This window comes from Piliocolobus tephrosceles, chromosome 15 (genome assembly GCF_002776525.5).
Source record: "Piliocolobus tephrosceles isolate RC106 chromosome 15, ASM277652v3, whole genome shotgun sequence".
Classification (NCBI taxonomy): domain Eukaryota; kingdom Metazoa; phylum Chordata; class Mammalia; order Primates; family Cercopithecidae; genus Piliocolobus; species Piliocolobus tephrosceles.
This window is the reverse complement of record NC_045448.1, coordinates 15,088,618-15,101,001: the sequence shown is the minus strand read 5'-3', so window position 1 is coordinate 15,101,001 and position 12,384 is coordinate 15,088,618. Positions and strand designations below refer to the sequence as shown.

Below are 12,384 nucleotides of genomic sequence, written 5' to 3'. Positions count from 1 at the left end.
CCAAAGTGACAAGGAAAAGAAGGAACAATGGTCGTGCCAAAAAGGTCCGTGGCCACATGCAGCCTGTTCACTGCATGAACTGTGCCTGATGCATGCCCAAGTACAAGGGCATTAAGAAATTCATCATTCGAAACATAGTGTAGGCCACAGCAGTCAGGGACATTTCTGAAGCGAGCGTCTTCAATGCCTATGTGCTTCCCAAGCTGTGTGTGAAGCTACGTTACTGTGTGGGCTGTGCAATTCACAGCAAAATAGTCAGGAATTGATCTCGTGAAGCACCAAACACCCCCACGCCGATTTTGACCTGTGGGTGCTGCCCCACAATCCCCACTAAAGCCTATGTAAGGAGCTGAGTCCTTAAATAAGGAAGACAGACTATTCTCTGGAGAAAAATACAATGAAAATTGTACTTAAAAAATAAATAATAAAAAATAAATGAAACCATAAGATCTTGTGGGAATTCAGGTGGAGCATTGCACAGAAGGCACCTGAGAGTGGCAGGGGCAGTGTTTGTCAGTTGAGTGTTTGGGACACAGAGTTGTCTAGGGTGAAAGAGGGCTTTTATATCAGTTATAATCTTTTTCACCATATCCCTCTATTCACTTGCACGTATGTTGTGCCATACTTAATCTTCTCTACCAACCACGTTTTTATTAGTGTGTGATCTTTTTCATGATAGTGTTTCTTCTAGTTTCTGCTTACGGGCTTCCTCAGAAAGCATTGCCTTTTCATCTTCACTCCCTACCAGGGGTTATCTATGTGATGGATGTACTTCTCACTGATTCCTTAACATTGAAGTGGATGGGATTCCCTTCCCTTAACGCACAGGGGATGATTATGTGTAAGAACTTTCCTGAGGTTATAGAATCCTAATGGAAACTTCCTGGAGAGGAGGGGATCCTAAGTTGTGTAGAGAGGCCTAGGAGAAAGCCAACACGACTATGCTGCTTCTTAATCTGTTTCACTAGTTTAAAAGAACAGTAGTAAATAGTGATTTTACCCTTTACCTCATCTTAAACAATCGATTTGTAATTTTTTTTTTACCTTTAAGTACAACTGAACCAAAAGTACCCTAGAAAATAGTTGCTCATATCTGACTAATCTGTAACAGAGAATATTGTTCTACTCTAGCATTTCTTATTCTCTTGAATCATGAGTAATGCTGAATGAATTTAGGCAATATTGTTATGCAGTACACGTAAAAGAAACATCTTTCCTTTTTTTCACTTCATTAAGTTTTGTATTTTATTTAAAAATCTAATACTAAGCTTAAGGGCTTTTTTCTTCTTCTTCTTTTAATTTATTAGTGATAAGACAGAGGCAACCACAAAGCTTCATGACATGGTAGACCAACTGGAACAAATTCTCAGGTGAGAAAAATGACAGTTTTTTTTGGCTCCATGCTTATTAAGGGAATTTGTCCAAGAAATGTCACGTTAAGTCTGCCTGTGAGTCATTGTTTCTATTTTGACCTCATTTTTGTTTGTCTTGGGAGTGAATTTTCTCAACAGCAAATACGCTATACCCCTGTTGTAGTGGAGTGATAGAATAATAACATGATCTTTGAAAACCTACGTTCAAATTTAGACCTTACCACTTACTAGTTGTGTGATCTTTGGGCCTAGGGTTTTCTTATCTATAATATCTTAACTCATGAAACTGTGGAATCAATATTAGATTAAACATTTAAAGTGCCTCCTACATCGTAGGCACATAAGGAATGTTCGTTCATGCAGCAGTTATTGCATCTTTATCAACAAACAATGTTTATTACACTAACTTCCCTTTTTAGGGCATAATACATTGAATTGACTATTTGTATTATGTCAAACTGCATTAGAACCCTCATGCAACACTGGAGGAATATTCTTTACTGTTGTAGTAAAATGTTAAACTATCTCTTTTGGAGATTGAAATAGTCTTAATTTCCCATGTAGAAAGTCTGATATTGTTTACTAATATTTATTTTTATGTTTATATAAATATGTACATTTAACTTTTAAGTATTATATTAAAAGTAAAAATTTAAGAATAATAAACTCTGGTCTTCCAATATATAATTGTAGAAATTATAGCTAATAACGTTACTAATAGTAGTATGTATGATAATTTGGAGTCCACTGATTAGAAATCTTATTCAAATTAATGGACTTTAGTGTAAAAATATTTCAAGTTGCCTTTGAGGGAACAGAATGGTTTTGTGTACCATAATATGTGAATTTAATAGAGAATTAACTGTTCAGTTTCCTGAAGACCTGTGTTTATTATTACCTAGCTTGATTCCTGTTATTTTGTGTTCTAAAAGTTATACAGTTGTATTTCTTGAAAAATGTTTACTAAATCAGCTTTTCCCATTGTAGGTTGGCTTGTGCCTGTCCTCCTCGCTACCTTCCTAACACATTCAGTTTAGTTTGACTCAGGCTTGGTGGGTTGAGTCAATGTAAATTCATTCTCTACAAATCTGCATAGTTACCTTTATTTCTCTAGTAAAATTGAGAAGAGATAGCTCAAAGAGATACAGTGAAATAAACGTCATTTATTTCATCACATGTCTGTGATTGTAACCATGAGTGGTCCTGGTAGTTTTATTATGCCATCAATACCTCAAGGAAACAGTTAACACCCTATAGGTTTCTGGATGATGTTTAGGTTTCACTAAACCTAAACATTAGGTTTCATTTAGCTTAATTTACTGTGCTTTCAAGATAAGAGCTTTGTATTCCTGTTCCACCTCATAGCCCCAGATACTTGATCAATGTTTTAGTATACATAATGCCAGGCGACTTTACCGATGAAAGCTATTTTCTGAAGAGTTACTGGATTCTATCCAGTCACTCTATTCAGTCCTGTAGTAGTCAGTTCATAAATGTGAGATTTTGTGAGTCAGATCAAGTGTTTATATGATGTTGATTATTATGGAATGGGATATCTCAAGAAGATTCATAAGAGAGAGAATTTTTGACATATTTTGTATATTTATAAAATGGATTCTTGATAGAGAATGAGCCTGATGATTTCCAGAGTCTTCTAACTCTAACATTCTTAGTTTATTGCTTTTCTAGTAGTCTTGCCTATAATAGAATACTCAATAGGATTAATAAGAATTAAAACTGTACTGAAAGTATAGATGTGGCTTATTTTACTGACAGGTGCTGTGGTAAAAAAGACTTTTGAGATAAAGATAGGTCATGCTTTCTTTTAGTATGCTACTTAGTCCAACTACATTCTCATAAAAGTCAATGAGAAAGGTAAGATTTGTTATATAATTATTAGATTTTTTTTTTCTTTTTTGTTGAGAATCAATGTTATATGTAAAATTGGATTACACTATGGGATAATTTTTTTTAGTAATAAACACTGAAGTGCAACCTATATGCCTAAGATTCTTAAGACTCTTTTTGTTTGGTAGCAAGACATTAATAATCCTTTTTTCACTTATAGTGTGTCAGAGCTTTTGGAAAAACATGGACTCGAGAAACCAATTTCATTTGTTAAAAACACTCAGTCTAGCTCGGAAGAGGCACGCAAGCTGATGGTTAGATTGACTAGGCACACCGGCCGGAAGTGAGTAATAAAATTAATTGATACTTGGGTCAATTAATTTTAAATATTTTTAAAAGTATTTCTCTTTTTCTGACAACCTCATTGTGTTATAACTAGTAATAAACTGCACATAAAGTGTAAGTATAATTTGATACGTTTTGATATATGTATATACCCATGGGAAACCATCATTATGATTAAGATAATAAACATATCCAATACCCCTGAAAGTTTTTTGATTACTCCTTTAGAATCCTTTCTCTCTTGCTTTTTGTTATCATGCTCCCTTCTCCTCATCAGGGCTACCACTAATCTATTTTTTTTAGTTCTGTATATTACTTTGCATTTCCTAGAATTTTATATAAATAAATCACACAGTGTAATTTTTTGTTTGTGTGTTTGTTTGGCTTTCACTCAGTATAATTATTTTGTGATTCATCCATGTCGTGTCATGGATCAGTAGTTTGTTTCTTTTTATTTGCTGAATGATATTTCATTGTATGGAATTTTCACACCCTGTTTACTACTTCTCTGTCCATGGACATTTGGGTTATTTTGAGTTTTGGCTTTTACAAATAAAGTTGCTATGACTTTTCATATGCAAGTGTTTGTATGGACATATGCTTTCACTTCTCTTGAACAAATACCTAAGGATGAAATGGCAGGATCATTTGGTAGGTGAATAGTTAACTTTCAAAAACTGCCAAACTGTTTTTTAAAGGATTTGTGCCATTTTGCTTTCCTCCCAGGCTTGTAGGAGACTTGCAGTTGCTACATCCTACATTCCTCTTCTTTGTCGTCATCAACACTTGGTGTGGTCAGTGCTTATTTGCTATCTGCATGTTTTCTCTGCCTGTCTTTAAAACTGAGTTATTTTTCTTTTTATTGAGTTTTGGGACTTTTCTTATATATTCTAGATATAAGTCTTTTTATTAGATGTATGCTTTGTGAAGATTTTCTCCCATTTGTACCCTGTCTTTTCGTTATCATTGTGTTTTGAAGAGTATACTTTTTAAAAAATTGCCTTTTAATCAATTTGTACTTTTTTAATGCTTTGCCACAATGTTTTTTTCCTACCTTTGTTAGCAAAATTTTTGGTTTTACATGTTACATTTAGATCCATGAACCATTCTGAGAGTTCATTTTTGCTTATTGTTCAAAGTATGGATCAAAAAACTTTTTATGTCTAATTATTCCTCACCATTTGTTTAAAAAGCCATCCTTTCTCTACTGAACTACCTTTGCAATTTTTAAAAAATCTGTTGTCTGCGTAAATGGGGGCTTAATTTTTGATTATTTTGTTCCATTGATCCATTTATTTCTTTCTTCCAATACTGTACTGTGTTAATTATTGCAGATTTCTATTAAATATTGAAATTAGATAACAGTCTCCCAGCTTTGTTTTTTTTCGCCAAAGTTGTTTTGTTTATTATAGGGCCTTTGCAGTTCCATATGCATTTTGGAATAAGCTTACCAATTTCTTCATTTGGAATTTTGATAAGGATTGCAACAAATCTGTAGGTCAGTTTGGAGAACGTTGCTATCCTAAATCAATATTAAGTCTTCCAATCCGTGAACATAGGATGTCTTTCCCTTTACTTAGTTCTTCTTTAATTTCTTTAAATGATCTTTTAGTTTTTAGTGTACCATTCTTGCGTTTATTTTGTTAAATTATTCTGAAGTATTTTATTCTTTTTTGGTCCTATTGTAAAGGGAATTGCTTTCTTAATTTCATTTTCAGATTGTTCCTTCCTAGTGTGTAGAAATATAGTTGATTCTTTGATATATTGATCTTATGTCCTCTAACTTTTCTGGGCTTACTTATTAGCTCTAATAGTTTTTCTTTGCAGACTTCATGGGATTTCCTATATAAAAGATTGTGCTATCACAGGAAGGTAGATCTTCCTGTGATAGGAAGGGTGGCAGATACCAGCAAATCTGTCACAAATGCACGTTTTACTAACTTTAGGTGCACTATTTCTCCCTGGGAAATCCACATCTATTCCAAAGCTGCAACTAATGCGTTTGTGTTCAGGGATCTGTCTGTTAATTTGCAAAACTCTTGGTTAGTTTCTTCAAGTTCTACTCTTGATTCTTATTTACTGAATATATTCTTTAAAAGGCCATTGTAAATAATGCATACTGAGTTTATTTTTTTTTTTTACCTCTACAATATGAGTTTGTAGCAAGATACTTTCTCTTCTCCAAGCTTTTTTTTTTTTTTTGGCATCATATAATTTACTTTTATGTATGTTAAAAACCCCACTTTGCATTGTAATTATTATTTGCAAGCAGTAAACTATTTTTTAAAGTGATGTAAATAATGTGAAAAATGTGTTGTGTATTTATCCATGTAGTTACCATTTCTGGCAGTTTTTATTCTTTATGTAAACCTGTGTTTCTGTCTGGTTTTATTTTCTTTTTGTCTAGAAGACTTCTTTTAATGTTTTTTTTTGTTTGTTTGTTTGTAGTGCTAGGATGCCAGTGATTCATTTGTTCATCTTTGTTTGTTTAAAAAAATCTTTATTTCACATTTTTCTCTGAAGGATGTAGTCACTTGGTATACACTTCAAATTTGACAGTTTTTTTTTTTTTAAGTATGCTATGGTACAGAAATTGCTCCACTGTCTCCTAGCATGCATTTTTCTTCCAATGAGAAATCTGCTGTCAGACTTAATCTGTTTCTGATGTGTTTCTCATATTTTTTAAATTGCTGTTGTGAATTTCTCTTTTTGACATCAGTTTCAAATTTAATTTCATGGTATAGTTTTCTTCATAAAACATCTTGGATCGTCTGGGCGTGGTGGCTCACGCCTGTAATCCCAGCACTTTGGGAGGCTGAGGCGGGGGGATCACGAGGTCAGGAGATCGAGACCATCCTGGCTAACATGGTGAAACTCTGTCTCTACTAAAAATACAAAAAATTAGCTGGGTGTGGTGGCGGGCATCTGTAGTCCCAGCTACTCGGGAGGCTGAGGAAGGAGAATGGCGTGAACCTGGGAGGTGGAGCTTGCAGTGAACCGAGATCGTGCCACTACACTCCAGTCTGGGAGACACAGCAAGACTCCATCTCAAAAAAAAAAAAAAAAAAAAATCTTGGATCTTGGATCTTTGGATTTATAGTTTCCATCCAACTTGGAAAATTTTTGCGTATTTCTTCTCCTTTATCTTCTGCTCCTAGGGACTCCAGTTATACATTTATTAGGACCTTTCAGGTTGCCTCACAGCTCATCAGTACTGTGTTACTTGTTGGTTTTAATAGTCTTAGGTATTTGGGTTTCATTTTGGTGAATTTCTATCACTGTTCTTTAAAGTCCACTACATATTTTTTTCTCTAATGTCTTAATTTGTACATTCATTGTATTTTTCATTAAGAGTTTTTTTTTTAAATCTCTAAGAGTTCAATTTTGGTTTTTATTAAACTTTCATGCCTCATTAACTTTTTGAACATATGTTAAACAGTTATAATAAATTTTAAAACATTCTTGTCTGTTTTTCTAACACAAGCTTTTTCTGACATTTCTCTTCTTTTTAAAAACATCTTTCTAACATCTGTGATACCCATCTAATATCTGGGTAGGTTTTCAACAATTTTTTCCTCATTATCTGTCATATTTTTCATGTTTTTCAATGTAAAATAATTTTTTTTTTTTTTTTTTTTTTTTTTGAGACGGAGTCTCTCTCTGTCGCCCAGGCTAGAGTGCAGTGGTGTGATCTTGGCTCACTGCAACCTCCACCTCCCGGCTTCAAGGGATTCTCCTGCTTCAGCCTCCCGAGTAGCCGGGATTACAGGCGTGCTCCATGCCCAGCTAATTTTTGTATTTTTAGTAGAGACGGGGTTTCACCATGTTGGTCAGGCTGGTCTCAAACTCCTGATCTCGTGATCCACCTGCCTCGGCCTCCCAAAGTGCTGAGATTTCAGGCATGAGCCACCGCTCCTGGTCACAAAATAATTTTATTGAATACTAGACATTATGAATTCTTCCTTCTTGTATGCTATCATATTTTTGTATTTTTAGAACTTTTTAAAAAATTGTTTTATTTTATATATTTAAAATATACAGCATGATGTGATGGGATACATATAAATAGTAAAAAGGTTACTATGGTGAAACAAATTAACATTCATCATCTCACATAGTTATCTATTTTATTTTGTTTGTTTTTGTGGCAGGAGTAGCTAAAATCTACTCTTTTAGCATGATCCCATGTACAGGACAATTTTATTACCTATAGTTCTCATGTATACTAGACCTCTAGGCTTGTTCATCTACCTGTCTGCTACTTTGTATCCTTTAATCTGCATCTCCTTATTTGTCCCATCCAACCCTTCATGGTAACCACTGTTTTGGTGTCTATTTCTTTATACTTGATTTTTTTTATTTCACATATAAGTGAAAACATGCAATAGTTTTCTTTCTATGTCTCATTTATTTCACTTATTGTAAATCTTGTGCTTTTTTCTGGGACATGGTTAATTTACTTGCCAACAGTTTAATCCTTTTGCTTCTTGCATTTGAGGTGGAGGAGGAGCTCCTTCTAGGGCTAATTATTCCCTATAACTGAGCTAAGACTCTGCTTAATGCCCCTGTGTCCTGAGGTTTTCCAGCGGGTGTGAGCTTGACATTGTGTTCTCTTTGCCTAGCCTCGGGCAGTTTTACCGCAGGCATTTATGGCTTCTACTTGGCTGAATATTTGCTGGGACCCTTCGCACATCTTGGGAATTTCTTCCAGTTCTGTTGTGTCCTCCCTGGCACTTCGTCCTGCATGTGCTCTGTGTGCTTTGGTTTCTCTGGAATTTCAGTTCTGTCTTCTCAATTCAGGGAGTCCAAAAGTCTGCTTAGATTTTTCCTTTCTTGTGCTGTGGTCTGGAATCTTTCTCAAGGCAGTAAACTGGGGTAGTCTTAAGAGTCATCTCAGCCGTGAGCCATGACCGTGCCACTGCACTCCAGTCTGGGTGACAGAGTGAGACCTTGTCTCAAACAGCAACAACAAAAAAGACTTGGTTTTATCTCTCAGGGATCACTGTCCTTTATTGCCTGATGTCCACTATTTTTGCATACTTTTACTTGTTTTAGGCTGGAGATTTAATTCATTTCCTTTTGCTTAATCTTTTCTGAATGTGAACATCCCTTTGAAAGTCCCCCTTGATCTATGTCTTTCATGTCTTCTAAATTCCTGTAAGGAAGTCATATTAGGAAATTATCTTGACTTGGGAGTCAGGTGACTTGGATTCTGGTTCTAACTCCACAGTATACCATCAACTCTTTTTTATAAAAAAGATGTTTACTGCTTCGTACATTTTTATAAAATGATCATACCAAACCCACGTAGACAGCAATTAAGTGAAGAAATGGTGCATTATTCTTCTGTCAATGTGGGCTTCCCTGAGGCTAAGATTAGAGTGTAGGTTGTTTGGAAGGTAATTATAGCCTAGCATCAGTAGGAGAATGGGGAACTGATACAGGGAAGAAAAGGGAGCCAATACTGGTTATATTACATAAGGAGGTTTTCCACTGTGGACTAGGGCTCAGTATTGCTGGGGTCATCTGGGAGTTGGAGGATTACTCAGCTACCCTCTAGTGGCTATCATTGTTTGCGGACTGGTCTGATGAGTGTCAACTCCCTTACACTTCCAGCATAACTAAGCATGCCTTTTGGCAGTGGAAGTCCTCAGACAGGAGTCTGGTTGCTAAAGTAGGATGCTATCCATGTGTATGAAAAGCTCACAGCAGTGAGAACTGAGTGTATATATATGGATTGTTTGTGCTATAAGTTACCCCCCTTCAAAACACTAAAACACTATAGATTAACTTTGCCTCATTTTTTTTTTACTTTATATAAATGGAATTATATAGTATATACATTTGCATGTAGCTTCTTTCTCTCGACATTATGTTTGTGAGATTCCTTTGTATTGTTGGTATAACCTTAGTGTGTTCATTCTCAGTGTTGCAAAGTATTCCATTTTGTGAATATGACACATTATTTATACATTCTCTGTTGATGGACATTTGAATTGTTTCTCATTTTCTCCTGTAATTAATGCTACTGCTATGAATAAATTTGTACTTATCTGTCTTCTGGTGTACATATTTCTGTCCTTCACTTGAATATCTACCTAGGAGTGGAACTGGTGAGTCATAGGATATACCTGAGTTCAACTTTAGGAGAGTCTGCCAAACAGTTTTTCAAAATTGTACTGTGTGTATTTCTCTCAGTAATATAAGAGTTACTGTCACTCCACTACGTCACAAATACCGGATACTGATTTTTTTTTCTCTCATTTTAGCCATTTGGATGGGTATATAGGGCATTTCATTGTCTTTTTAAAATATGCATTTCTTACATGACTGTTGAAGTGGAAAATGTTATAAGGGTATCAAAACATTAAATACTTAAGTAAATCTAACATGAGATGTGCAGGACTAATGAAGTGGAAAACTTTATGATAGTATCAAAACATTAAATACCTAAGAATAAATCTAACATGAGATATGCAAAAGTATCTATATGGAAATTATGAAACATTGTTGAGATCTGTTAAAGACCTAAAGAAATGGAGGAATACATCATGTTTATAGATTGGAAGAGTCAGTAGTGGAAAGATGTCAATTCTTCTCACTCCTCTGTTTTTTTCCTGCATTCCTAATAAAAATTCCAGCTAATGTATATATTCATTTGAGAGTTGCACAAGTATAGAATCTTTGATACAAACATTATGTCAGGTACATAGGTGATGCTCAGAAAATACTTAATGTGTTACTTAATAAAAATTTGGTGAATGGGCCAAGCACAGTGGCTCATGCCTATAATCCCAGCACTTTGGGAGGTAGAGGCGGGCAGATCACTTTGAGTTTAGGAGTTCAAGACCAGCCCAGGCAACATGGCAAAACCCTGTTTTTATAAAAAACAAACAAATATTAGCTGCACGTGGTTGCTTATGCCTGTAGTCCCAGCTACTTGGGAGGTTGAGGCTAGAGAATTGCTTGAGCCCAGGAGGTGGAGGTTGCATTGAGCCGAGATCTTGCCACTGCACTCCAGCCTGGGCAACAGAATGAGACACTGTCCTAAAAGAAAAAAAATTGTGAATGAATGACTTACTTATTTTTTAGTATGTGTTGCTTAAAGCACTGATAATTTTTAGCTACTCATTTCAAAGGAGTAAGTGAGAATAAGTGAGTGAAAAGATAATGACAGATTTTAAAAATCTGGAAAAACTTTGTTTCATTTTGTCTCTTTCTTTTTTTTTTTTTAATTATACTTTAAGTTCTAGGGTACATGTGCATAACGTGCAGGTTTGTTACATATGTATACATGTGCCATGTTGGTGTGCTGCACCCATCAACTCGTCAGCACCCATCAATTCATCATTTATATCAGGTATAACTCCCCAATGCAATCCCTCCCCCCTCCCCCCTCCCCATGATAGGCCCCAGTGTGTGATGTTCCCCTTCCCGAGTCCAAGTGAGCTCATTGTTCAGTTCCCACCTATGAGTGAGAACAGGCGGTGTTTGGTTTTCTCTTCTTGTGATAGTTTGCTAAGAATGATGGTTTCCAGCTGCATCCATGTCCCTACAAAGGACGCAAACTCATCCTTTTTTATAGCTGCATAGTATTCCATGGTGTATATGTGCCACATTTTCTTAATCCAGTCTGTCACTGATGGACATTTGGGTTGATTCCAAGTCTTTGCTATTGTGAATAGTGCCGCAATAAACATACGTGTGCATGTGTCTTTGTAGTAGCATAATTTATAATTCTTTGGGTATATACCCAGTAGTGGGATGGCTGGGTCACATTTTGTCCCTTTCTATATTGTCATCATTTAAAGTAGCACATCTAATGAAATTAGAAATTTTGCTAAGTTCTTTGGAAGTTCATTTAGAGCCAGTTGCAACAGAGACAGGAAAACTGAACAATTAATATTCATACTTTATACTTGTGCACTTATTTATGGAATTGTTTATTTACATTATTTAATGAATGTTTTATTATGGATTTTGACATAATTTGTGTCCATATTATGCTTGATGTCTGGCTTACAAAGAAAAAGATATAGTACCTCCCTGGTCCAGAGGGGGATACACTTAATGAATATGAAGAGAATGTTTATAAAGGCCATGAAGGCTGTGAGAGAACTAATAGATTACTCTGTAGAAAAGTTGGCAACATAGTACGTCAAATGTATATTTAAAAAAAGACAAGAAAAATTGGCAAAGGAGTTGAAAGACATTTCAATTAGATGATATCCAAATGGTCCATAAAGAAACTGATAACTTTTTGACCTATTAGTCATTTAGTTTATGCATAGAATAAAGGGTAAGTATGACTTGGAGGTGCTTGTCAGACAGTAGGTGGAGATGCTGCTGTGAGGATGGACATGAAGATCAGCAGAGAAGTGCGAACTGGAGTTATGGATTGGAGAATGATCCCTATGTGTGTATGGGAAGGTTAAATTCCAGATCTGTAGGGAGACTACAGAAAAATGTAAAGAAGACTGGGGAAAAAAGCCACCTCAAGCACTAATCCTGAAGGAGTAGAATTAAGCAAAGGCAACTTTTCAAGAACTTTTTAAACATATGTTGTTTACCTAAATTTTAGGATTTAGAAATTCAGTTTAACCCAACTATCAAAGTAAAAATAAAACCCAGCAGTAAAAACACACTATTGTATATTCCTTTCTATCTTTTAAGAGCTGACTCCAACACATCTTCCAGGAGACCTTGTTTGACTCCTCTAAGCTTAATTGAATTCTCCTTCCTAGAAATTGCCTAGCATTTTGTATCTATCTACCTTTTTTTTTTTTTTGAGACGGAGTCTTGCTCTGTCACCCAGGCT

At 35.3% G+C, this 12,384-nt stretch overlaps 1 protein-coding gene across 1 annotated transcript in view; it reads left to right on the top strand.

Moving 5' to 3' along the window:
* The window catches only part of NBAS (NBAS subunit of NRZ tethering complex), a 394,400-nt gene that overhangs the window by 161,028 nt on the left and 220,988 nt on the right, over positions 1-12,384 (top strand). Inside the window, exons 27-28 of the mRNA XM_026454698.1 lie at positions 1,308-1,370; positions 3,442-3,565. Coding sequence (XP_026310483.1) covers positions 1,308-1,370; positions 3,442-3,565 — 187 coding nt within the window. The remainder of the gene's footprint in view (positions 1-1,307; positions 1,371-3,441; positions 3,566-12,384) is intronic.